This window comes from Phalacrocorax carbo, chromosome 12 (genome assembly GCF_963921805.1).
Source record: "Phalacrocorax carbo chromosome 12, bPhaCar2.1, whole genome shotgun sequence".
In the NCBI taxonomy this organism is placed as follows: domain Eukaryota; kingdom Metazoa; phylum Chordata; class Aves; order Suliformes; family Phalacrocoracidae; genus Phalacrocorax; species Phalacrocorax carbo.
This window is the reverse complement of record NC_087524.1, coordinates 13,731,597-13,755,843: the sequence shown is the minus strand read 5'-3', so window position 1 is coordinate 13,755,843 and position 24,247 is coordinate 13,731,597. Positions and strand designations below refer to the sequence as shown.

At 42.1% G+C, this 24,247-nt stretch overlaps 1 protein-coding gene across 4 annotated transcripts; it reads right to left on the bottom strand.

Moving 5' to 3' along the window:
* Positions 1 to 975: 975 nt before the first annotated feature.
* On the bottom strand, positions 976 to 22,945 carry PLEKHS1 (pleckstrin homology domain containing S1). 4 transcript variants are annotated; one of them, XM_064464194.1, is made up of 16 exons: positions 22,837 to 22,945; positions 20,589 to 20,774; positions 19,782 to 19,916; positions 18,420 to 18,511; positions 18,210 to 18,316; positions 16,707 to 16,841; positions 15,269 to 15,344; positions 14,495 to 14,602; positions 13,712 to 13,807; positions 10,024 to 10,134; positions 8,909 to 9,021; positions 7,432 to 7,641; positions 7,221 to 7,322; positions 5,182 to 5,317; positions 4,023 to 4,111; positions 976 to 2,319 (listed from the first exon to the last, which is right to left on the bottom strand). In XM_064464194.1, the coding sequence occupies exons 3-15, from the start codon at positions 19,810 to 19,812 to the stop codon at positions 4,043 to 4,045; spliced, it is 1,386 nt and encodes a 461-aa protein (XP_064320264.1). In that variant the 5' UTR covers positions 19,813 to 19,916; positions 20,589 to 20,774; positions 22,837 to 22,945; the 3' UTR covers positions 976 to 2,319; positions 4,023 to 4,042. The 4 variants fall into 4 exon arrangements, with proteins under 4 accessions (XP_064320264.1, XP_064320263.1, XP_064320265.1 ...); XM_064464193.1 differs by lacking the exon at positions 20,589 to 20,774; XM_064464195.1 differs by lacking the exon at positions 20,589 to 20,774 and having other exon boundaries at positions 18,420 to 18,481.
* Positions 22,946 to 24,247: the final 1,302 nt, after the last annotated feature.

Sequence of the window (24,247 nt, the reverse complement as noted above, 5' to 3'; positions counted from 1 at the left end):
ATCTGTATTGCAGTTGGTTGGGTTTTGTCTCTAGTACGCCCAGTTTGCAGATGCTGGGCGGTTCAAAGTGGCATGTGTTGCAGCCGGCAACGGCCCCTGCTTCCAAGCAGGTTACTTCATGGGGTCAGTAGTGCAAGAAGATTTCAGGATCTGCAGCCTTCTTCCAGCTGTGTTTTACGTAGATACGCTAGTCAGTGGATTCACTGAATTTCAGCTCATGTCAATTTAAATACCTGTGTCAGGAGCCCTCCATAGCCCAAAACTTACCTGTAGACTGGCTAAGAAAAAGTTTCACAGAATCACAGAATGGCAGGGGCTGGAAGGGACCTCTGGAGCTCACCCCGTCCAACCCCCCTGCCTGAGCAGGCACACCCAGAGCAGGGGGCACAGGAACGCGTCCAGGCGGGGTGTGAATGTCTCCAGGGAAGGGACCCCACAGCCTCTCGGGGCAGCCTGTGCCCCTGCTCTGGCACCCGCACAGGGAAGGGGTTTTTTTCTCATATTGAGGTGGCTGGAACTTCCCATGTTCCACCTTGTGCCCATTGCCCCTTGGCCTGTCACTGGGCACCACTGAAAAGAGTCCAGTCCCATCCTCCTGACTTGCACCCCATTGATATTTATGAGTATTGATGAGATCCCCCCCCAGTCTTCTCTTCTCCAGGCTGAACAAACCCAGGTCTCTCAGCCTTTCCTCATAAGGGAGGTGCTTGACACCATAAAGCATGGTGCTGCATGCTGCAACAAGAAGCTACAATATCACCTATTTCTTTAAGAGTGTGTGCTTACGTGACACATTTAAAGTTCCTATAGGTGATCTAAAAAATTACCAATTACCCCTCAGACAGCATGGGCTTAAAGACATTCCCTTCAGGTCTTCCAGGGCTAAAAGTGAGCATCACACAGGTAGGCATTTCCCTTTGCTGCTGCTTCTAGGAGCAGCCCAGAGAATTAGCACAATTTCCCATTTGAAGAAAGGTAAAATTTTCACATTGAGAAAAATGTTACAGAATGAAGCCGATGTTTTTTAACAGTAGGTTTTTTAAAATGAGCTGTTTGGTGACTCAGCTGCAGGTTACTGGGAAGTTACAGGTAGTCTTTGGAGGATGAGAAGGGGTTGTGTCAAGAGAAAGGTATTCACAGAATACAATGTGTTCTAAAGCTTTAACACATTTATTAATCATATGTAGGCAGACAACTTCGCACACCCTACCAGAATTTACTGTACCGAAATCAATACCATATTGTATCTCTGTAAGTGTTATGAATTAGCCAATACCTCACTAATTATCTGCATTTATCATTGTGCTAACTGACATAATGATCAATTATGGGGTAACACATCAGGAACTGTTTACTGACGTACAGAATTAATCCCCCAGTTTTCTGAAATATTCTGGAGTTATCCTGTGCATGCTAGATCTACCCAAATCCTACTTTTGTCCAAAAGTAACATTCTTCCATGGCCAAGAGGCGCAGCGTGCGCTGTGCAATGTCCGCTTCAGCAGCAATGCCATGCGCAGGTTCCACGGTGGTGGCTCTCCTTTCACTGCCATGCATGATTCACAGCTTCTTCGCTAGTTCACCTCTTTTTGGAAATGTTTTTCTGTGAAGTTCCAGGAAATTGCTTTACAGCTGTCTCACCTCCTTTGTTCACCCATAACTGGAAACACGAGGTATTTGTTTCACAGTTCAGTGACATATGACCACTTTCAGGAAATGTTTGAAAAAATGTTGTAAGAATGCAGGATGTTTGCTCTAAAAATAAAAGAAGGGACAACAGGCAGAAAAAACACCTTCCAGAATGAAGATTTTTCTGGAGACTGGAAATCAAGCATTCCCCATGCCCACAGAAAACAGGGTGAGAAAACATCAGGTTTACTTCCTAAAAAGATAATCTAGGATAAATATTAGAAAAAAACTGCCTAATTATACAGAGAGATGAGTCTTGGAACAACACAGGAAGACTTGGACTTTCCTTTTCTAAAGTTCAGAAGAACTTAGGCAAACCTTGGGCAGGAAAGGTCGAGGCTGACATCCTCGGTGGCTACTCTTGAACTAGATGATCTGTGATTTTAGGATTCAGGCCTAGAGGACTGTCCTAGCAGGCTGACACTGCTACAGAGCTGGAAGAAGCCCTGTGTGGTGAAATGGATTTGTTGTGCTCAAAGAGGCAGTGCAGAGCAAAGGAGTCCCGTAGCAGCTTTGGAGAAAAGCTCCCAAGGAATGTCTTTTCTTCCATTTTCAGCCTCTGTAGTTCCAGAACTGGGGTTTCCCTCTGCCTTTATGCAGAATCCAGCACAAACAGCTCTTTGAACATCACTGAAACAGAAATATCAGAAAGTGATCCTTTCTCACCTTGAGAAATAAGCATGTCCCAAACACTCTTATCTCAAAAGCAGAAGAGACAGGCTGTGGAAACGTTCAGTCTGGAAGTTAATCTTTTGAATAGGACCTGAGTCTGAATAGATTGTATACATATTTATGTTTGTTTATTTTGAGTTACTGATGCTGTTTTCATCTTTGGCTAAATAAAATTTTATAACAATATTTTTAAAAGTCCAGACTGGATTTTAAAGGAAGCATACAAAGCACATTTGTCAAATTTACTACTGGAGTAAGTGGCACCAATGTTGATTTTAGTGAGTGTAGTTTCTTACTGTAGTAGCTTGACTTGGCCTAATTCAGTTGGAAGCTGGACAAATACCTCTTTTGGGCCAAATCCATCTTAATCAAAGCTTATATAAATCTCTTAATATCAATAAACCTATGCCTGCTAAATCCAGTCATTATTTGGGTTGTATCTGGCACGATAAAATTATCTGTACTCAAAACTAGTGATTCGGTTTGTTGCCACGTCACTGTATGTTAATACAATCTATTTTACAGCAATATGTATGTATGTAAATACACCCGCACACAAATGTGTGTATACAGATGTGTACATATCCATATAGAGAATAGGTATGTGCTCTGCGTACGTGCCGTATCACACCGTGTTTCTGTAAGCAACAGAGGTCACTAGTGCAGGATGAAGCTCCCTTTGGGTACCCACTAAAGGCACCCCTGCAGGCAGCTCTGTATCAAACACCAACACCTTTTGGTGAGGTATTAGCTGAAAATCATTCAGGTTTCTATGATAGCAATGGAAGCAAAACATACTCGCAAATAAACATTTACAGGAGATGTCCTTGTTTGGGAAACAAATGACCACTTGCTCTGGAAATGCCATGGTACCAGTAACATCCCTATGGCAGTACTTGGTAGCATCAAAACTTTCAGTGAAATCTCTTTTTGTTGGGCTGAATGCACATGCCTTCATATACATCATTTCCCTCTCTGGTTTCCCCAGCTACCTTCACAGAGCAGACCAGCCCTCCTCTCTCCCAAATCCATTCATTCATTCTTCACTTAGGGCTTGTTTTGGCTGCCAATGAACCCAAAGGTGCTCCAGGCACATTCCTTTTCTCCAACCAGCTCTTCTTCCTGTCATCCCTTGACTGTATTTTTGTGGCTGTAACTTAAGAGGGGCATACCACAAAAGGGCGCTCCACTGAATCACTGCACAACAATTTATTTACCAGCCTTCCTTCCAACACTACAGCTCTCCACTTGCCTTTCCCTTTCAGTAGCTAAGGGGAAACAAGGGAAAACAATGGAAACAACCAAATGCAGGTTGTTTCCACACCGCAACTGATTAGGAGTTCAGTATAAATCAATACAACTCAGTGTAAAGAGGCGAGCGGAGGCGTGAACCTGTACTTTCTACCGGAGTACAAAGCATACACAGTGCAAAGGTTTAATAAATAATTTGACCCTCAGTTGTTTCCATGTAACTGAAATACATGGCAACATGAAACACAAGCCAAACAAATGCCATTCGTGTCAACAGAACAAGCTATTAGGACATAAAATGAAATCCACGTTCTCTATTCTTTGTATTTCAGCAACTAAAGATGTCTGGCAGCTCTAGAAGATAAAGGTTACCTCCATACACTATATATCCCTTCAACTTTGGCACTTACTTAATCATTGAGGTCTTTTTTCAGGAACATGAGCAGCCTATAACATGGAAGGTATCTGAATGTGGAATCCTACATACAGTGAGTTTCACCTTAAAAAAAGAAAAAAAAAGAAAAAAAAAGAAAAGAGAAACTTTTATAGCTTGTTATATCTGATCAGCATTTGTGCTACTGTCTGACTTGTATTTGAACTAGCTAAATGTAGCTGTACGCTTCTACGGGAGAACTTATCTTGGGCCGCATATCTCCGGGACACAGGGCTCTACCCACCCTGGGGACAGTGATGCACAGACACCAATATGATGGATACAAAATGTCCGTCTATTTAGCTGCGTCACACGCTTATATAGCTCTTGCGGTTCCTGTTCCTGCCACTCCTATGGGGAGGAGTCTATCTTTCCGTCACAGCCCGTGATCTTCCAGTCGCCGATCCCTGTCTATTCCCCTACAGCTAAATAAAAACACCCTGTAAAGAGAGAAGAGTATTTTTTTCCTGCTGAGACACTTTCTTTTCTTTAGACAGCAACAGCATCTGATGACCTCAACTTTCTCAGCAAAATTCAAATATGAGTGTGTTCAGGTATGGGTCAGAGAACATGGATACGGAAATATGAGTCCATCTGAGAGAAATGTAGGTATCAGCATGTAGCAGATCACAGTAATGTTAAGGCACCACTTAGAAATCTCCCACATTCTTAAAAAAAAAAAAAGTGGTATCACACGAGGAGACACGAAGTGCTTGGGAACCAGGACGCAGGTGTCTAGGGCTCTGCCCTCAATACCTAAAACTACTATAAGCAACTGCACATCCACTGGAGGCAAGTGTTTATTTCCCAAAGCTTGCAATTCATGGGCCTTAGCCAAAAAGCCCCAAGTAACTCTAATTTACGGTTGCCTGGTGGTATCTCTTGGGGTTGCTCAGACTCTTTGAGATCAACTCCTTAAACACAGTAATGCTGACCTTACATTCCCCAAATAGCCCAGGAATAAGAGATGATATAGCAGGGGGATGCTGAGGAGATACTTGGTACCAAAGTTACTCATGCCAAGCTCAAAACAGAGTAAACTGGTTTGAATGCAGCCACTTGAAATGCAAAAAGCAACCTGCTTTCTCATTTGTCTTGATTCACTGAACTATCAGCTTCAGGTTAGTCAAGCTTACCTCCTTTCTTGTGGACCTGCTGATGAAGAAGTAAGCCTCCTCCACGTTCTGGGGTTTCAGATCATTCACAGCCATTATATGGTCTCCGTGATTAAACAAACATCCCAGTCGGCAAGGACCAGCCCACTGCGAGACGCTAGGGAGTTTGGAGGACAGACAGTAAAGGAAACATACAGGATGCCCAGTCACTGCTAACAGAATGACAATGGCTGAACAGGACTGCATTTATGGTACTGTCCTCTGGAAATGACACACAGGTTGAATGACTTCGCAACTTTTTGATCTGGTTCTAGCTGAAACCAAGCTGCTTCATCCACCCCAACGGGTCCTCCTGAAAGCGTGCATGACACTCACATCGCGGCCTGTTAACAAGTGAGCTAGCAAAGTCACCAGTGAGAGCTGGGGATTCCAGTTCAAAAGCAGTTGGTCAGACTGGCTGGAGGCATATGTACGCTGCTGCAGATGTTTTAACCCTATGTTTGACTGCAATGATTTCCAAATTCATCCCAAAAGAATGGAATTAAACTTATTATTATATGTTTTATCTATGATATAACCATAAGGATCAGAGATCCACTGCTGTCCTGCTGGGACCCTTATGGAAATTCCAGTATCTCTTTCCTGCTGGTCTCTGACAGACACTCCTTGATGACAAGCTATTTAGAATTAGCTGGCCTGACAGTCAGACCCAGTGCTCTGTTCCAAATTCTTTCAATATGAATTTCCACTGAGAAAGCTCTATAAGTTTAGATGTAGATCCAGTTATTGAAATGTGGTCCCATTTCCAGTCCCTTTTAAATGGCTTTTTTTCCTTCTTGCTGACAGCGGCTGAAACCAAGTGACTTGCTGTGCACACAGTGCCCCCGATCGGTGTCAATATGTGAGCAACAGCAACAGGCAGTCTCAGTGCTGCGTGGCAGTGAAAGATCAACAGATAGCACAGGACTATGCACTGAACATTCTTTCTGCTCCCTCTTTATCCTAGTCATCGCTATTGAAGGTCTAGGGAGAACACTAATTTCCAGCAGGAATACTAAGAACATGTATATGCTCTAGCCCATAATAATTACTTGTGAAAATCTCTGTCTGGCACTCAATCCTACCACTGGACCAGTGCTGAGATTAATTTGGAGATAATTTTATGCTGGCATCCCACTCAAGTCAGCTTGATTTATGTAACATAATTCAAGTTTTCATTTACAGCTCACACTTAACTAGAGAGTCTCAGAATGCTTTGCAGGTGGTACTACTTAAATTACAAAATGATGTGATGTAGGTCAATAATATGAGGGACACAGGATAATAGGTTAAAGGGAAAAAAAAACAGAAAGGATTTGGTGAAAGACAGTGAATCACTGAATTTACCAGGTTTGGAAATGGTTCCCCTTGTGCCTATAGGTTCCAGGTTGTCGCCCCTTCCAGTGACAGACAGCTTTTATGGCTTTCCAAAGGACTGCCACCTCTTTCTACATAAGACTTCATAAGACTTAAGTGTACATAAGGGGGTACAGAAGTCAAATAAATGGGTCTTGAAGTCTGTCCCTTGTATGTGCTTCCTAATTTTCAGGTTTATCATGAATAACAACAGGTTATCAGCCACCTATACTAAAGCCTGCAAGATTTTTTTGTTGAAAAGCCCCATTTTACCCTATCACAAGATATATCCCCTCATTATATCTCTGAGGCATGCCATCATTGTGGTTCACCAAATCAAATGTAAAACTCACTAGCAGTAATTAGCTGATTTCACACCAGCATTGGAAGAATAGCTTCTGGGGTGGGACTTCATCGCTAATTATTACACAGCATGCAAAGGGGTCTTGATTCTATATAGCCCTTTTCAACAGCAGTTGAAATAGAAACTAACATACATGAAGAGTCAGAGCAGAAAGGAATCACTGGAGTGCTGGCACACACTGACCTTGCCCTGTTCTGCACTGCCAAAACCGTACATGGATGTGTATAGCTGTACCCTTCTGTACCTGCACTGTCTCTCATTCACATCTGACAGGCACCATAACAAGACATCCAGAACTCACCATATTTGTCCTGCTGCTTCAGTAAGTTTAAGGTAACTCTCAATATCAACCAGGGGGATGAAAATATCCAACTTCTGCAGCTGGGTCTCATCTGTAACTTGACTGTGAGAGAAAACATCAGAGACCAGGCTTGCTTTACCAGTACCTCAGCGGGATTCCACAGAGAAGATATATCTGTCTTCTCTGCAATGACAGTGGAGAAGACACTTACCTGAGCAGTACAGACAACTGAACCACTGAGAGTGGTAATGAACTTTGCCGTCTCTGAAAGGCTTGCTGCTGGCTGGTACTGCTTTCTGGGAGTGTTAGGTCTCTGTTTGCTTCCAAGTCTCTTGGACACGCATCGTTGTCTTGCTGTTTGGGAGGAGAGAGGAGCCCATCACATCTGCATGTGAGCTGGCAGCTCTCATCCAGCAACCTACTGAAGAGAAATGGTGATAAAAAATGAACTGGTTTGGCCGTGCCACATACTCTTGCTGTGTTTGAAGATGGATCAAATAGCCACCAGTGAAGCAAAGAATAACAAGTTATTGTAGAATATCCAGTAAACGAAATTACAGATAAGTAAAATAAACTCCTTCTAAAAACGGACCATAAATCCCAAAATAAACCCTTTCAGTATTTAAAGACTATTTATTAAGCTTGAAAACATTCCAGCTAACAACATGCCTTAACAAAGAAACTAAGTACAGATTGTTGGCCTTGGCTGTACTGGCTTCTGCAGGGATGTAATGCTATCCTGTGGGAGATAAAATAACTCAGATGTGCTTGAATGCTTTTTAGCTTTATTTGATGAGCCTTATAATGCCTGGAGCCAACTCCTCTCCACACCCCAGACAAGTCTGGGATAGTAGCAAAAGCTGCTCTTGCTATATTTTAACTCAGATGGCATAAGCTTGCGAGGTTTCTATAGCAATTCCCTCCAGGGGCTCTCAAAGACACAGATGAGCTTGAATAAATCTATTGGAATAAACCGGTTTGTGGGTCTGCATTTCCAGCTGCCTCCCACTATGTGGCATGAGATCTGACTGTAGGTGGCAGGCCACAGCTAAGAGCTAATGACCAGTCCTCTGGCTCAGAAGGTACGGTTTTACCGTGCACGCACGCTTCTTTTCGGTATACTGTGCTACGTCGTGGAGATTGGTCTTTCTTTGTGGCATGCCAAATACTGTACCTTCAAAGTATACAGTGTCAGACCTGTTCTTTGGGTTGGAAAATGGAAGGAGGGAGATGACCTACTCAGGATCACATAACTTCTTACTGGAAAAGCTGGGAGCTAATGCCCCATGTCTCGTTTTCTCTTTTAAGCACTAGATATTGCTGCCTGCTTTGGGAGTACCTGTCTGAAAGGTGGCTGGAGCTTGGCTGTGGTATCTGAGTAAAGTGGTGGGTTGTCATGACATGAAAACACAGAAAAAAAAAAAAGAGTCAACAGAAAGTGCTGCATGCTGGACAGAGCCTGCCTAAATGTGTGAGCTTGCAATGTGAGTTTAAATTTCATGTGGGTGCGTTTGAATTTCACTCTGCTGTTCCAAGGAGTTCCGAGCTTTCTGAAACAAGACCAAAGAAAGACCCACGCAAACAAGATGCAGCCTCTACATATTGTTATGTAAATATCACAAATGACAGCTCTATCTTTACCACTATGTCAAATTAATTTGCAAAACCTTAATGAAGCTGTTACTTACAGTGATTTCATTGGCATATAAATGTTCTCGTTTACCGGGTTCTGCACTGGCTTCTCTTGCACAGGGACGTCAGACTCGGCCGTGTGGTCAGGCTTTGATACTTCAGTAGTGCACTGTTGGAAAGACGTAACATAAGATGTAAATATCCTTGCTCTGCCTTCCTGAAAAAGATCTTCTTAACGTCCTCATTTTGTTCAGTGCTCATGCTGTTTAAACACATTGGCTAATACAGCTTGGCTTTCCACAGCTAAGTCACTTGCCAGAAACCATGAGCTAGAAAGGTGGTTGAAACTCAGATGTTCATTTTATCTGGTGTTATTGACAGTACCGTTTGTTTTCTTTTCAGGCTGGGACATAACCAGCTATATTCTAAAGTACTACCACAAAAATTTTGTTACATTTTAATTTAAGCAGGATGAAAAAAGGGTCTTGTACTTTGTGTGTGCTTAACTTTAAGCATTTAGATTATATGACAAAATCATATTGTTAATGTCCTTCAGTCAGCTGTACAGTCTTTGGAGAGAGGCTGTGACTGACCACTTAGCTTCTCCTGACCACTTACTACACAGGAAGCCTAGAGAAACTAGCTTCCCAGATTAGGTGCCAGAATTTGTTTAAAATTACCAGTATGATTCCTCCTGCTCCCTTGTTTCACAGTGAAATGTAGGTACCAAAATGTTTCACGGTGTTTTTAAAGTACTGCTTTATGCAGCTTACTGATGCTTCTACTGAACTAAGTTTTAAAATATATCAAAATAATATACAGCTACATTTTCTAAACAAAGTTTTCACTTATGAAAAAAAAAACCAAACAACCCAAACCCTGTGATACAACAGGCAAAAGCCATTTACAACGAAACAGTCAATCTGGGGAACGTCAACAAAATCAGCAATGTTTTTGACAAAATGCCACTTTCCACCAGAAAGATCATTTGACTGAGTCTAGTGTACTTTTTCTTGTACAAATGAAAGCTCTGTTACCTACTGCTTTATCTACGTATTTCTTTTGCAAGGTACCAGTGGTTCCTCATACGAATTCCTCTTTGGCTCATTAAATGTCTCCTGTGTCCTTGGAGCTGTTAGAAAACTAGCAGAACTCACAACTGATAAACTACCTTTGCTAAAATGCTGCTGGGAGTTTGGTAATACTCTTCTTCGTCCTTTTTGATGTCTTCATCTGTATCTGATGACAGCAGATTTTCCTCACTCCTTTCCAGACTTTTATCCTGTTAAAAGAATGATTTTGTATTTAACAGGTTCAGTTATACAGCCTGTTTTTTCCTTTTTCATGGAGAAGCAATAGAACCAGAAAATATCCACAGAAAACATGGGAAGACATGTTTCTCCTTGAAGAGAGATATGCTCAGAGCCAGTCTGTTTTAGGAACAAGGTTTCTGTAGTTGTGCACCTACTTATACTTTTGAGATCTACTGTACATGGACAAAACTGGCCACTAATATTAGCACTTCTTACAGATGGATTTGTGGTAACCAGACAGTTGCAACTGACTGCATGTGCATAGCCTGTTATTTTGTTTAAAAACCAAGTGGGTTAAACACTTCGTGTACAAATCTGCATTCATTTAGGGTCACTTGTGTGCAAAAGCTCTGTTATTTGCATTCAGTTCTAAAATCTTTACACTAGGAAAAAGATCTGTAGGAAATGTAGAAGTGGGGCGGGAGATATTTGTCGTTTTTAAGCACCTTTTAACTGCTACCAAGTAAAGAATGAATTTGGGATTTTCCTGATTAATGAGAAGTGTATTACTTTGTACTTCTCCATGGACTAGAACACACCCCGGAGGGCTGGAGGTCTGACACTGAGCCTTTGTGTCCTGAGTGATATTCTGTCTTCATAAATACCTGAAATACTAGGTTTGCAGCAACTTGGTAAGTCAAGGAGAAATTAATCCCTCCACCAAGTTTACCTTTCAAAGTCACAAAAATAAATTGTTTATTTTTATGCCTCCTTGTTGACTGCACTATAATGAAGAGTATGGTAATTAGAATTTAGCTGCCTCCCAATACAATTCCCCATGCCATGTTTGTGATGCAACCCTTTTTTTTTCTCTCCACTTATATCCTTGGTTTCCATGGTGATCATTTAATAATTGCTAAATAGGCCACAGAATATATTACTGTTTTAAAGGTAAAGTAAATTAAACTAATTACTTTCTTACATGTAAAGAGAAGAAGTGGCATTGAATAGAAATTAAAGACGATGAATGTATTTTTTTCCTTGTTGGTATAAATGACATAAAAAGCACATGCTGTAAGAGTCAAGACACCTACAAACGGTCCTTCAAGAACTGCATAAGAAAACCCCAGCAGGAACAAGACTGGTTCTGTGGTCATGGTATGTGGTCATGGTATGAAGTCATGAACGATTTTCCTAGTGACTTTTCAGGGGCTTTGGGTCAACCAAAAGAGTAAACACATGGGGAAAAGGGGGAAGTGGAGGTGATTTTATGAAGTCTTGAGATCTTCCAGCTCCTAAGAAATTTCAGAGAGCAGACAGCACTCGTCAGCTTCCTAAACTGAGCCTTCAGCCACTGACAGCAGCTACTTTTTGCCAAATGCGGCGTTTCCCCTCGGTACCACTGCAGATTATTGGGACAACGGGAAGGAGAAGGTTAAGCTGCAGCAGCGCTGCGTTTCCCTATAGCAGTTCGCCAACATCTCTGTTCCTGCAGATGCTTCACAGCCAGAGCAGTGCAGTTAACCTCAGTGCACAGTTATTCTCAGACATACAACTAAGCAAGTTCTTCGAGTCTCTGTTGAACCACAGTGTGGATTTACATGAGAGAGAAAGATGATGGAGAAAATCAGCTGTAGCACAAGACGGAAACAATAGCTAGAGAACAACTGAGGAATTGCTAGTTTCAGGCTCCTTAGACAAGGGGTCAAAAGTTACGTGTTGCCGCCCTTGGACAGGGGAACTTCTCTTCCAAAATATCAGCTGTGCCTAACAGATATTGAAGCTGAACTCCTGACAAAGATGCCTAGGTGCCTGCAATATAGTAATGAGGAGTACAGAGTGATACATAGCAGGGCTCCTTGTTTTGATGCATTTCAGGTATTGAAAGCTGTGTGTCAAAATAGCTTATACTGAATTGCTGAGTCAGATGTGGTTTAGTGGCTCCAAAATGTGGATTGAAAGGCAGTTGGGTCCCCAAACCTCTCCTGGGTGGCTGGGTCCCTGCCTGCATGACTGCACTCAACTGACATTGATAGGCCTGTTTGCATGAGTAATGGATTCCGACCAAAGAGTTTTCAAGATCTGGGCCTGGATGAGGGAACCACCAATAAAAAGCAAAACGAATCAGATACTAGAAATGTGGAGTCATACTTCTAACACGATGTAAATACAAGGGCTTAGTCTGCAAGTCAGCTGTCTAGACAGCACTGAGCAGAGAATAAATCTGGAGTTGTTAGCAGATGCTGAACTTATGAGGCAAGTGAAATATTTTTATCAAATGAACAAACAATTTTGTTACATGTTAGCTCTATGGCAAGGTTATTTATTTTTCACCCGTGCTGAAACAGAAATATGAGCTTCCTGCTATTCCCTCTGCTTCAAGCTAAAAAGGCAAAATCTAGAGTCCTTATCTTTTGACCCTCACGGTCAGTCTGTCCTAGTTCTAACAGCTGCATAAAATACATGCTCTCTGAGGCACTGTAAGTATGAGAAGAAGTAATAAAAGAGACAAAAAGAGCATGCGTAATAAAGAGACAGAGTGCCTTGGTATGCAACCAGAGCAGGACTGGTTAAATCAGACTAAGGGTTAAGTCAATGCATTTCAGAGCTCAGACTTATCATTGAATTATTACAGCTTCACAAAGTACTGTGCATCAGCTGAGCTGTGCTAACTGCCCATGGCATTGCAATGTAGTTTCAACGATTTTCACTACTTTCCACTAAATTTAGGTGTATTATCTCATACTTGCTGCCAGCCTGTACACATGGATGGTGACTGCAGCACATGATTTATCACCCTGTTATCTACAGTAGCAGGAAAGATTCTTTTCCCCATATCTCAGCCACTCTAGATCAAAGTTCAATGCATAAGCTGCTAATAAAGATGGGCTTGAACTCAGCTGCCAAACTTTACACTGCTGTGGTGGAGCCTTACTTGTGCCTTCTCTTCTGTTAACTCTGCAGCAAGGGCAGTAATCCAGGGCAGAGTATGGGTGAAAACCACCTGAAACTGCTGCAGGTGTTTGTTCAGGGCACACAGGCCAGAAGACTTAGCCAATAATACATGATAGCATTCATCATTCCTGCCAGATATGGAAGCTAAATTACTTTCAGTTGTATTTATGCTTACACAAGGTCAGTCCCAAGGAGTGCCTCAATTTAACAAGCCCTTGTTCTGTGGTTCAATTACATTGATTGATTCAATTGCTACTGGCAGAGGCTGCAGAAAGAAACCATTTAGGAAGACTGTGGCACAGCTGAGAAATGTGGTGGGAGGAGCAAATCCTCAAGCAGTACAACTTCAGAGTTTTTTGGTCAAGTTTGTGAAATCTGCTACAAGTTGCAATTGCTGCACAGAAACTCTGAGGATCTGCCTCTAAGAAACAAAGCAAACAAAGGGTATTGCAAGCAAGTTCTTAGAAGGTTATTTTCAGTGCTAAACAAGACAACAGACAGTATTTAGGAAACTTCCATAGTGAAAAGCAACTCAGTGTGCTGGAAAAGCAGGTGAATAATCTATAGTTACAGATACTCAGGTGAGCTAAGAGCCAACAGTCACTTCTGCTGACTGAACAAGTCAAGAGCTGTTTGATTTGTTCTGCTCACCAGGTGTGGAAAAACTCCGCTTGCTGAGTTACGCTGAGCCTGATAAGGGCCAGGATCTGAATTAGGCCTGTTCTTGTCTTCTGAGGGACTACTCTCCTGTATACAAAAGAAAAAATATTGAGTCCCCCTAAAAGTGTTTCACCTGCTTTCGGCTTCCTCCAGCTGGGCCATTTGCACACATCTTTGTGACTGGAGAAAGCCAACGCTCCGTTGGCTGCTACTCAGCCTGGCACCGGAGGACAGGGACTGCAATTGCTCTGGGACAGCAGCAATGCTTTGCTTCCTTTCTATTCAAATATTGAGGGGGAAGAGCTGGAAGGCACACAGGAACTTGACCTGAACTCCCCTCTAAGCTTTACAGCCTGAAGAGAGAGACAAAGAAAAGCACAATCACAAAACAGGAGGAATGTGGGAGGCAGCTGTCAAAACAATCATCACATGGCTTTGCCAAGGCACGTCAAAGCGAATCTGCAGCTGCTTATTTTATGCCCATGAATCTTTGCCAGTCAGTTGAGACAGCCAGGGAATATAATTTCTCACTGCCATCAACACCTGCCTTTACTTACATGCAGGCTTTCCTTAAAAGTCTTTCCTTTGTGGGGACTTTCTGCTGTTATCATCTAAGTCCTACTCGGGAACCCCACCAGAGAGCAGAACAGACAACCTGGGCACCAACTGCACAAGCTCTGAAGAACTTTTGATGGAAGAAAGCAATTATACAAATCAAATTTCACAGTCACCCCTAGGAGCAAACTCATTATTAAGGATGGCTAATCTGTTTGCCTTCTGGTAGCTTTGCCTTTCTAGCAAACTGGTCGTAGCTACAGAATTGAAGAACAGTGGCAAAGAGGAGGGCCGGCTTCTGACTTCTGGATTTGGAAGATCTTCATTCTAGAAATAAGATGACAGTGGTGTAAGAAGACAAGCACCTGATGGGCATGGACTACAATGTACCCACACATCCCACTAGTCCAAATTTCACTTCTAATGGATCAGAGAGATTGTCTACATGGCATTTTTCAGGCAGATATAAATTTGCCCTGCTTGCACCTTGAGCTGAGTGGAAGCTGTAGGGATACAAGTAGCTTAGTGCTGATCTGAACTAGTAGGCATGGCTGGCTGACAAGGTGCAGAAACTTGGGCCTGAGCTTGAACTAACAGAACTTCCAGCTGCTCCTACGTTGACAGATTAGATGTATTTCAGTTTGTAAAACAGCATGTAAATATAACCAAAAAGCACACGGTAAGAATAACACACAAGACTTCATTCTGATGCATCAAAAGTACAATTCATTGCAGCATCATGTCAGTCACCTCCTAATTTCCATGTGGCTTACTCTTCGAAGAGACTCTTCAATATAAAATCAATCCCAGCGCAGACAGGCTGCAATGTCTGCTTATTGCATAAAGCCAGGGTACAGGATTTATATGAAAAATTAACTTCTGATTAACTAAGGCAAAAGCCAACTTGCAAGGCCAAAATCAGGAAAATTCCTTTACACAGGTTTCTAATAACAAACTACTTTCTTTCTAAAATCAAGTGCAGTAACATGTCACCTGAGGGCAGCATCCACCTCTTTTGGCCTCCCTGCAGACTGACGATATCACAGTGACCCAGTCCTCTGTTTCCTGCCTGTAAGTTGGAACAACAGAAGTGAAAACCTACTCAAGGTAAAACACAAGGCAAACCCATTTGCCTACTCACTTCTTCCTATGGGCCCCAAAATAATGCTTCCTGAAATGAACAGGGACAGTCTGCACCTTCCTTTCAAGAGAGAGTGGCCATAGCCAGACAGCAAAGTTTGAGCTCAGAGGGGTGCAGCCCAGGACTGGGAGCTAAAACGGGGTGGGGGGTGGGGGAGGCTGTACATGTGTGTGCAAGAGAAATGGGGAAGGAGAGAGACGGAGAGGTGGGATGGTGCTTTCTGCTTCATTTTCTGTGTGTAATGCTGCTCTGCTGAGTCTTGCCATAGAGAGAGATAACAAGGCTTGGGAATGCGTTTGGGCAAGCAGGACGAGAAACATGCCATGAAAGGACCCCTGAAGCCCTGTTTCATGCTTGAGGTGGATTCAGTTGGATTAATTCTGGAACGCTTCCCTCTGAGCATGGGCTGTGAGAGCAGTGCCCTGGGGGAAGGCGTGGGGTGGCATGCTCAAGTTACACACAGGTATGTGTTTTTCTTCTGCGGTTATCAGCATTTCACATGTCAGTTGCTCTTCTGCGAAAAGGCAGAAAAACCCACAACATGCTGGTGCCTGGGAAACTGAAGAGGAGACTCTGGTAAGCAGCAGCAGAGGAGCACTGTGCCAAATGTCCTCCCTCATCTAAACGAGCTTTGGCTGATCACCTGGACAGCAGCAGTTTCTGCCCTTGCTGAGGACTGGATTGCAGCCTGGGAGAGCAGGGAGCACAGCATCCCGCTGCAGTAAAGGCCCCAGTCATTCCTTTTGGGACTTTTTCCCTCGGGGGAATTTTCCCCTTCAATCTGCTTCCCTTAATTAACAACCTAGTTTCCAGGGCAAGATTATTTCCTGTGATTTATCCACAAGGAGCAGACGCTTTCCTAACTGCCAGAAGCCGCTGGGTGAGAAGACAAAGCTCTCTGCTCTTCCTTGACCCTTCGCTGGTGCAGTCTGCTCTGGCACCGCCACGCCGATGTACTGCCGCTGCCGCCCCCGCTGCCAGCCGCACGCTCCCACCGCTTTCACGCGTTGGACATTGTAACAGTGTGGCTGCGGAGAGATTAGCTCACCTCTCTGAACCGGCAAAAAATTAACCCAGCCACGGGGGGAAAAAGAACATAGAAAAGAGCAGTTTTCCACCGGAGCAACCAGCTGAATCATTTCATCCCAGAGCTGCGCCATCGGTAGCTGAGACACAGGAAGGGACGAGAGCGGCTGTGAAGGAGCAGGGCCTTGCCTTGGGGCAGGGGCTTAGTGTTACATTAGCTTAACTGTTATGTCATGTTGCATTTGCACATCTTTCTATGCCTACCTGCTGCTCCCAATGAGGTAGTAACATCTGTTTCCAGTAATGATGGACATCACTTGTTCAGGAAGGCATTTAAACATCTTCCTCACCATTTCCATAATTTCAGAATTGCTTATGCCAACTTTGATATTTGTGATTCTGTTAAGATAACCGTAAGCAATGTCCTATATAACTATACGAACATACACACAAACATACAAACACACCTACATATGTGTGTGTACATATTTTACTCTCAGCACAGCATAATATGATGAGATCTGCATGGGAAAAGGTAAACATTTTTCCACAGAAAAAATTCTTAAGAAAATAAATGCACACATTCAAAACAGCTGGTGTTTCAGTGACGAAAACCTCCAAGCAAATAAAGAAAAAATCAAATTTTGGAGAGACTCGTATCCAGATTTTGGATCCTCATCTCTGAAAAAAGGGGCTGTTGGTCTAACACAGAATCTTGAAAAGAAACAATAGGAAGAAAAAATCCTGGCAGATGTTTTTCAACCACTACAGAACAATATATTTCATTTGAAACTAATTGTATATTAACAGTGTTTTAATGGAGGGGAAGAGGAACAGTCAAGAAGTGCTCTTAATGGCTAATTAAATGGAAGCACTACTTCCATTGAATTCAACAAGTTAAATTAGTAAAAAAAATAGCAACAATGATGATGGTAATAATGTAATCACATACCACTGAGCAAGCTGGAATTTTTCAAAACCTTCACAATGTAAATCCTTTTAATGGAAGAAGCACAACAGCAATGTGAGTCCAGTGACCTCCATGCCTAATAATTCCAGGAGCCTGGAGTATTAAGCTCTAGGTCTGACTGGTAAAACCTTTGAATTTCCCTTTACATCTACTGTTTCCCTCCTGTGTATCTCACACCACATGTGAGATGGTGAAGGGTGCTAGTACAAAGCCAGTGATGCCCAGCCTCGCTGCAGTGGGCACTGTGCTGAGAGGAATGAAATGACCAACCCAAATGAGCCAAGCAGAGCAATTTCTCGGCGGAATAAGAGGCAGCGGGGCAGCCAGTGTCAGCCAAAAGGGCTATGCGAAAGCCAGGGACCTCTGCACAACTTGCAAAGCACTTTGTAAAGCCATAAGGTGGGAAAGGTCTTGTGCCACGGTGAAGAGTGGCATAGCCCATCCTTACTCACATGTGAGTGAATGCATAGCACCGACCTCACAGGAGATAAAATATCTTCCACTACAGGAATACAGCCTTTGGGATCATGGAGCCAAGATGTCTGGTTTGCAGACATCACCTCACCACAGCCACTCGCATAAATGTATCAAAGCAACTTAGGACTTTCACTTCTATGTATATCATACACAGAAAGTTGCACCCAAAGCCTACAAAAACTCAAAGGACTCTTTTCTGGACTTCAGCGGGATTTGGGTCAAGAATCTCAATAAGGAACAAGTGTCTGAACAATCAAAGGCCATTTAAGAGTGTTGATACATGACTTAAAATAAAAAGGTGATGCATTTGAGTTACATACTGATCAACAGCTATGGACCCTTTTATGTTCTGGCCTTTTAGATACTTCAGGATGTAATTGCCGTTGCTGGATTTGGTCAGGATGAAAAAACGCCTTTTCCAGGAATTCTGCCGAAGAGAAAGCAATTTGTCTCATTAAAATTCAGGATAGCAGAACTAACAGATGCTTGTTGAGGGATCGCTGGAATATGACTAATCTGTGCTAGCATACCTGTGAGCTGAAAAGTTGAAGAGGTGGTGATTTGATGAGGAATCCGTGCTTGCAGACTCCACCTTCAGGGCAAAACATATTTTCAGCTCTCACTAATCAAAGAGAAATGAACAGCTCCATTAGTTAATTTGTTGCCAATTAAACTCTTACGAAGACCTGCTTGAACTGAAAATTGTTGCTAAGCACGGGATTTTGTGATCAAATGGCCATAAAGCACATTACAATTAGAGAAGATAAATACAACTCAAGGCTATAAAATATAGGGCCAGGCCATGTTTTCCCGATGTCAGTGTTGCTGCTGACAACTGGCCGAAACTGTAACCAAATGATAGTGACAATGTAGGGGGCTCGGAAGATGTCATGAGCCTCTGTCTTATTTAACTGGTCTTATTTAACTCTGAAGTCAGGTTTCCTTTCCTTCACAGTTAGTGATCTGAAAGACAGTAAACAGCCCCCTAATGAAATCTGTAGATGGCATTCAGTTTGGATAGGTTGCAACCGCAGCTAAGGGTAGATCATCTTACAGATCATGATGTGACAACAGGAAGAAGTCTTACATGGGAAATATGAGCTAAAAACACGGGGGGGGGGGGGGGGAAATGCCTGAATGTATTCGGTCACAACCCTGCATCCTCTGTGGCCAGCTGTAGTTTAAGATTCACGTTTTCTAATCACTGGTGAACTTCTGATCAAAATCTCTGTTTTATTAATGCACTTTAACACCCAATGAAAGGAGTGGCAATTGCATTCCTTTTTTAAGCTACAAACCATGTACGGGAAATTAAGATCTTTCAAGAATCCAGTGACTGAAAGGAGCACGGTCAACCTCATTTTGGATCTTCCAGTAAGGGACAGTAGAGAATATACACAAGTTCTGGGAAATGTAACATGACCAAACTTTGCGGTGATGCAAGAAACGCTTGGTTCCAAAATCCCATTTAGTACTGACTTCAGTGGAGGTAAGGCTTCATCATCAGTGCCTCAGCGATACTGCCTGTATCTCCACAGTATCTGATTCTCCAGTTCCCAGTTGATTTTTAAGGATTTTAACTTTTTTTTTTTACAAATGTCAGTTCAACTTCTGTGTCAGGGACAAGAAAAATACTGCAAGAAATGCTGCACTTAGGACAGATTCTTTAAGGAAGGAAACAGAGGGGCAGAATTAACCCACAATATATGTCCAGATGAGATCTCTGAAATTTTCAGTACGCTGTTTTCCCCTGTCTGTCACCCATTGTTTCCCACAAAATCCTTGGTAGATAGAGGGCAAAGAGAATGGTATAATACATTAATAGGAAAGGATTGAAACACGATTCAACCTTATTACAAATTTTACAAATCTTAGTAAATGAGATTTTGTACCTGCAGAACTTCCTTTACTTGTAGAAGCCATCCTGATTGTTTCTTCTGCCCAGATACTAAAGAGGGCAAAACCCTGAAGCTAATTCCTTTCCCTTTGCTTGCTGCTGAGCAGCATTTCACTGCATGCACGGTTGCCTAAGAAAATAGCAAATATCTCACAGGTGTTTATTTTCACAGTGATGATTAAACTATATAAAATAAACATAGAAAAATCTACAATAAACTATATAAATAATTAGAATGATTATTATTATTAATTCAAGCAAACTATTGTACATAATATTTTATATTACAAAGTAAATTATATATTATATGCTATAATATTATATTTATTCTATTACAATATAATTACAAAATGGCAAATAATAAAAATTATAAATTTATATAGGCCAAAGAGATGATTTGCCTAGGAAGTGGTGAGACCTGCCAACAGAACTTCATTCTACCCCTTCCTTTGCACTGGACACAACGCCTGTAACCTAGGAATATTGCATCCCATATATGTTTCTGACACTGCCTTAGCTGTATAAAATAGGCATAGCTTGGCCTAAAGAGTTTAAAATCTATTCAGAAAATCTAGTCATAATACTATGGTGTTGTGATTTAGCTCCAGTCAGCAACCAAGCACACCCAGCCGCTCGCTTACCCTCCCCAGCTCGCTGGGATGGGGGAGAGAGTCTGAAGAGCAAAAGTAAGAAAAGTCGTGGGTTGAGATAAGAACAGTTCAATAACCGAAATATAGTAATGGAAAGGAAAACAACGAGAGAGAAACAAAACCCAGGAAAAACAAGCGATGCAACCGCTCACCACCTGCTGACTGATGCCCAGCTCATCCCTAAGCAGCGACTGCTGTCCCCCGGCCAGCTCCCCCCAGTTTATATATTGAGCACGATGTCATATGGTATGGAACATCCCTTTGGCCAGTTTGGATCAGCTGTCTTGGCTGTGCCCGCTTCCCTCCCACTTCTTGTGCACCCGGCAGAGCATGGGAAGCTGGAAAACTCCTAGACTACTGTAAGCACTGCTTAGCAACAGCTGAACATCTGTGTGTTATCAACGTTATTCTCATACTAAACCCAAAACACAGCACTGTACCAGCTACCAGGAAGAAAATTAACTCTATCCCAGCTGAAACTAGAACATATGGTAATTATCATAATTTGTAAGTCTGTAGCATTCTTAATACAATGTCCTCAGAGCAATTTATAAACAGTGATGAAATGAACTTCACAGATTTCTAAGACGTTGATTAGTATTATGATTTTTCAGAGGGGTAAATAGAGAGTATCTGTTTTTATTTATGTCAACTTATTTTTGCAATGTCTCCTCCAATATTACCAGGGAGATGGGAATCTCACTGTAAAGCTAAGTTAAATAGCCTGCTCACTGGCATAGCCAGGCTGTGGCAGAGATGGGAATAGAGGCTGGCAGGAAGGCAGAATGTACCAATGCATTTCCATGGACTTCTCCAAAGCTTTGTTAAAAAACGCTTTAACAAGACGTGCAGGCAGCAGCCTGTGGGATTTGATAAGTGCATGAACATGGACGTGGAGCATTTAGAAAGTAAAAGCTAGGTTTGGTTAATGGGCTTCTATTGGGGTCTTTTGAGCTAATTTGCCGTTCTGTGCCTTCCTTTGAGAAGAACACTGTTTGGGTGGCAGGATAACAGAGCCAGACTACAAAAGCACTGCTATTTCGTTGCAATTCATATGTGAGCTCTGCACTCCTCCCAGTCGAATGCATGCACAGCACTACATTTTGCACACTGGACAGTTTTTTATTATCTCACACCTGGTTTCTTGTTTATTTAAAATCAGATCTAGTTTCTCTCAGACACATTTCCAATTTGTAATATCATGACTATTTGTAACATCATTTAGGAAACTTTTCAGAATTTTCCCTTTGCCTTACCCCAAAGCTCTCATTCATTGCAAAATCAAATCCTTCCCTTATAGTAACTTGGCTTGAAGTTGCCTGTTAGCTAGACCGAGGTTACGCAGTCTCCAACATGTGTGCCACCTGAAGCTGCAGAGCCTCTTCTGGGAAAATCTGAAGGATTGCCAGTGCTGTTCGCTAGGTCTTTGCTAAGCTCCTTGGCTGGACTGAGAGATTTAATGGGTTTCCTTTGCTGTTGTTTCTTCAGTGATTTACTCCATGGTACCAGAAGTAAACATGGTATGGTCAGGAGTGGTGGTCAGAAATGGTTGGTTATTTTCTGTCCTCACTCACCTGTGTTACTCACACACCTTCTGTTCCAGGCAATACCATGCTGTAACTGAGAATGACCCACTGCAAACTTAGGTCCACTGGAGATCTCCGCAGAGCATTTCTGCCTGTGTTTTTGCATGGGTTTTTTTGTTTTGTTTGGGTTTCTTTTTTTTTTTAGGGAACCCTTTTGCAATTTTGCCTTTTTGGGAGAAAGATTTGTTGTACAAATGCTGTGGCAAACTGTTATAGAATTTACTGCTATGGCTTTCATCTATTGCCTACCAAAAAAAGGTCAAACAAGCAATTTCCAAAACTAAATATGACTGTCATATTCTTAGTATCAATAGTAAGGGCACATGCCTGGAGTTGCAATGAAAAGCAACACAATATTCCTTTCAATGTGACTGACAGTCACCGCGACTGGCAAACGATGCACTTCTTGCAAAACAATGTTCCAAGAACCTATGACAAGATAAAAGTTTCTTCTAGGTCTCTGTAAAAGTCAAGATTTGCAGGTGGGAAGACAAAAACCTGTGAGATACAGCTGTGCTATCTAACTCTGCATTCTGGGAAAAAGTTTTTAATTGTTGTGTTTGTCTTTTCTCTTCAATGGAAAGCAACGTTTTAAACAGGTTATGTCTAACTCAGAACGGACAATGCCAATTCCATGATTATACCCCCTCAGAGTTTTGTATGCCTGGCATTAAGAGATTTCAACCTTCTGAAATGCAGTGAGGCACTTCAGTTAAAATGCAAATAAAATGCTTCAAGTTATTAAGATGTAGGCTATTACAAAGCTTCAAAATATAATAACAAAATAAGGAAAACAAACTGTGTTAATACTTACAGGCAGAATGTCTTTATGGTGTAGAAGGCTTTAGAGAAATACACCTTTAAGTATTTCCAGATTCCCTGTATTGCCTCCTGCAGCAAAAGCCTATGTGTCCTTGCCCTGCACGACGACTGCCTTTTTATAGTCTGTGTATAAATACAAACACCCGGAAATATGATCCACAAGGAAATTCCTGTTTCTGCCACAAGAAGCAAACTAAAGCCCATTCTGAAAGGGGAAATCCAGAAGATTAATATTCACTTACAGGCAATGAAAAAATATGTACATCTGAGACATCCATAAATGTCTCTCATGCAGAAAAAAGCCTGGAGACAGCTTATTTTTGTTGGTTCAGGTTTCTGAACAGTCCCTCCATTTCCCTGAGCTGTGTCTAAAATATAATATCCACCCATGACTGGAAGATAAAGCAACATTAAGAACCCTAAAAGATCATAAAGTACCATAAAATGCAACCAAGTTCAGATTTCAAGAGCAGCATTTACTAAGACATACAATGGTGAAGCAGGATTTCTTGTGCTACCTGTGTAACGGCAATGCACTGTCATCGTAAGGTCAGTGTCTGTCTTGGTTATAGGTGAGTTTTTTGGATTCTCTCCAGAAACATCCAGCATATCATTAATGATAATGACTTTACAGACTAAACCATTTGGCTAATCCTGCAGATGGCAAGGGAATTGCTTTTAGACAGAAAATAGCTATAAATTTGATCAGGAAATAAGCTAAAATGCCCTACAGCTTTTGAGTCACTCTTCGGCTCCCCGGCCTTGCTCAAGTCGAAGGGCTGGGCTTCCTCATTCTGAACGGGTTCCTTCAGGCTTGTGGGCTGGCACAGCCCACAGCATGTAAACACCACCGGTTAGATGTGATTGTTGGTGGGAAACAGTCCTCTTAAACAATATTATTTCTTGGACGTGATCTAAAGTAACACTCCCTCTAGCAGAGACACTGGTCCCCCACACAGGGGAATATTTTTCTCTCTTTGTTTACTTCTACTCTAAGTTATCTCTCCAAGATGCTTTCCCCTCTGGTAGTGTCTTCAGGTATTTTATGCTGATCTTTGTATATTTCATACACTAGAACTAGCCCAAAGGTTGTTTAAAATTCATCCCCAACTTCTTCCTTTCATTGTAAGTCAGCAGGTAGGATTGCTGTGCTCTTTTGTGCCATACTTTCATCTTTTTCCAGAAAACCTTTGGTTTACCAGGAGACCTCTTGCAAATGCTGAGAGTGCCCTGTTGGCTTGCCACGTTAGAAAAACGAAAAGCTTCAAATAACATTACCTGTTTGCCTTTTTTCTTAGACAGACAGCTATCATTTCACTTATTAGCTGGAAATTCCCAAGCTGTCCTTATTTAGTGTCTGTCATGGTAAATGTACAACAAAATCTGATAAAGACCCACTCTGT